At 53.4% G+C, this 3,293-nt stretch overlaps 1 protein-coding gene across 1 annotated transcript; it reads right to left on the bottom strand.

Moving 5' to 3' along the window:
• Positions 1-1,275: 1,275 nt before the first annotated feature.
• Positions 1,276-2,508, bottom strand: s1pr4 (sphingosine-1-phosphate receptor 4; the record flags this gene model as incomplete). Its single annotated transcript, XM_084459121.1, has 1 exon — positions 1,276-2,508. The coding sequence occupies one exon, from the start codon at positions 2,506-2,508 to the stop codon at positions 1,276-1,278; it is 1,233 nt and encodes a 410-aa protein (XP_084315247.1).
• Between the last annotated feature and the right edge of the window lie 785 nt (positions 2,509-3,293).

Here is a 3,293-nt window from a genome sequence, read left to right as displayed (position 1 = left end):
ACGTTTTGCAATCAATGGTTTAATTCACTCATTCATCAATGCATTGTCTTACATTTAGTTGTGCAGTAAGTCACATATTTCAATGTTACACACACTAACTCTGTTGTGGCCTCAGTCTTAATATTCAGTTTTGCTGTGATTAAAGTTGCTGTTAGAATGTATTTTTCCAGTGGATGTGTGCTCGGTTTTGAACGCAACATACAGTAGTGTCTAATCGCTTTATCATGTTTTATTATCCCTTACCTAGGCTTCATACTGTACATTTTCAAGGCTCTCTAGAAATCGTGGCTTTAGGTGATGAAAAACTGCTGAGTCGCCGTCCTAGAGGGCACAGGCACTTTAACTTGGATTACTGAAAAATAAAACTTCTGCGTATTTAGTTATAAAAACCGTTTATTAATATTTGTTCACAAAACAGTCATCATAAGATCATAATTACAGGAAGGCCTTCAACAAATGCACTTGACGATATACTATAGATATAATCTAACCATTTATTATCATAGACATTATCAAATACACTAACTTCAAAAATAAAGATATATTTTTTTACAGTTTAAACATGCTGTTTATAAGTACATTTTCAACAATATACAACATACAATATACAGACCTATATAAAAATCTATTCACAGTAATATTTATTTCATCTCATAATGGTATCTTAAAGATATTACTGAGTGCAAAACTAAGGTGAACATGAAGTTTGGGTGTAAAAAGAACAAAACATTGCAACATCTGGGAGGGGGAATTTGAGAAATCATATTCATACTCATACTTGATGTGATCAAATCCAGTGTGTGTGTGTGTGTGTGTGTGTGTGTGTTTAGTGATAACAAAGCATAAAACACCAAAGCAGAAAGAGAACTCTTGGCACTGCAGCAGTCTACCTCTGTTCTGTGTGGGTGGAGCACACAGAACACACACTGTGGTAACCTCCCCTGTACGCACGCACACACACACACACACACACACACACACACACACACACACACACACACACACACACACACACACACACACACAAACACACACACATGCACACACACAGACACAGACGCAAACACTATCTCTCTCTCTCTCTCTCTCTCTCTCTCTCTCTCTCTCTCTCTCAAGCACCCCCCCCCCCCCCCCCCCCCACACACACACACACACACACACACACACACACACACACACACACACACACACACACACACACACACTTCCACCACACACAGACACACAAAGATACCCCCCGCCCATACACACACCCCCTCCCCTCCTCTGCGTGGCCTAGCCGCTGGACCAGGAGAGGCAGGTGGTGGTGGAGCTGAGCCGGTTCTTCTTGGTGGGGGACTGCGCCCCCTGCAGGAGGGCCCCGGGGGGGACGGTTGTCACGCTGCAGCTGCGTGTCTTGCTGAAACTGTTCCTCATGCTGCTGTGTCGACTCTCCGAGGTGCTGCTGGTCTCCCTGGACAGGAAGCGATCCGGCCGGCGGCAGCAGTAGCACAGCATCGCGCCGATGGCCTGCCGCAGCTTGGGGCTGCCCAGCGAGTAGATGACGGGGTTGAGGGCGGAGTTCAGCACGGCCAAGGCGATGAACCAGCCGCCGTAGCGCAGGGGCGTGCACCGGCGCGACGCGCAGAAGAAGTCGACCAGCAGCAGCAGGAAGAGCGGCCCCCAGCAGAGCACGAACACGCCCACGATGGACACCACCGTCTTCAGGAGCTTCACCGTGCGCTTGCCCAAACGCTGCTGCGGCGTCCCCGACCCCGGCGCCGCCGAGCCCCGCACGTGCCAGTAGATGGCGCCGTAGAGCACGCCGATGCCCACCAGGATGAGGAGGAAGAGGACGAGGGAGAACAGGATGTAGCTTTTGGAGTAGAGCGGCAGGAGGGTGGAGCAGGTGTCCAGGCTGCACAGGCAGTTCCAGCCCAGCAGGGGGAGGAAGCCGACGACGAGCGCCAGCGCCCAGCACAGCGCCGCCAGGCCGTAGATGCGGCACGACGACCCGGCTGATGACGCCGAGCGGCGGGGGCGCGTCATAGCGGCGTAGCGCTCCACGGCGATCAGCAGCAGGCTGAAGACGGACGCCGCCAGCGCCACGAACAGCACGCCCTCGCGAAACAGCCAGAGGGCGGGGCTCAGGCGGAACGTCTGGCTGCCGGACATGCAGATGTTGACCACGTAGGCCGCGCCAGCCAGCAGGTCGCTGAGCGTGATGTTGGCGAGGCAGACGTACAGCCAGCGGCGGCTTTGGCGGACGCAGGACAAGATGGCGGCCAGCACCACCAGGTTCTCCAGGATGATCAGAACGCTGATGAACAGGGAGACCACCTCGGTGGCGCCCCAGCGCGACGCCGTGCGGTTCTGGAGGCGGCCGGTGTGGTTGTAGTGCTCCACGATCACCCGACTGAGGAAGGCGGCGGCGGTGGGGGCCACGGAGGCGTTGCTACCGGGGGAACTGGGGGGGAGATAGAGGTGGGGGCAGGACGAGGGGGAACTGAGGGAGAAGAGGGCATCCATGGCCGGGAGAGAGGGTCTGGAGATGGTCTGGAGCTGGTCTGGAGCTGGTCTGGAGCTGGAGCTGGTCTGGAGATGGTCTGGAGATGGTCTGGAGCTGGACCTGGTCTGGAGCTGGAGCTGGTCTGGAGCTGGTCTGGTGCTGGTCTGGAGCTGGTCTGGAGATGGTTTGGAGCTGGTCTGGATATGGTCTGGAGCTGGCCTGGAGGTGGTCTGGAGCTCGTCTGGAGATGGTCTGGAGATGGTCTGGAGCTGGTCTGGAGATGGAGCTGGTCTTGAGTATGGCTGGGCAGGGCAGGACCTGGTCTTGAGTATGGCTGGGCAGCGCTGGGCTGGGCAGGGCTGAGTGACTGAGTGTGTAACTCCTGATAGGTGCTCCGTCTCAGGCTAACACACTCTCTCTCACCACAGGAGGTCTGCTGCCTCACACCACCGCTGAGGGTCACACAGACACACAGATCAGTACACACTCACAATCCACCATCACATCACCACACACTCACAATACACCATCACATCACGATCTACCATCACATCACCACACACTCATCACATCACCACACACTCACATTCCACCATCACTAAGAATGGTCTAACATCTTAGCTACACACACAAAAGCCGACTGGCTTGATTACAATCCTCCTCCTCATAATCATAAAGATTCTAACTGATTTCCAAACATCTGGTCTTTGATTTCAAATGATTTGGCATATATGTATAGTGAAATGCCCACACATTTAGTGGATTGTCCCCCACGCACATCCAAAATGCACAAAATGCATAGGTG

This window comes from Borostomias antarcticus (assembly GCF_949987555.1).
Source record: "Borostomias antarcticus genome assembly, chromosome: 26".
NCBI lineage: Eukaryota > Metazoa > Chordata > Actinopteri > Stomiiformes > Stomiidae > Borostomias > Borostomias antarcticus.
Note: the sequence above shows the minus strand (reverse complement) of the source record. Positions and strands in the feature narration are given on the sequence as shown.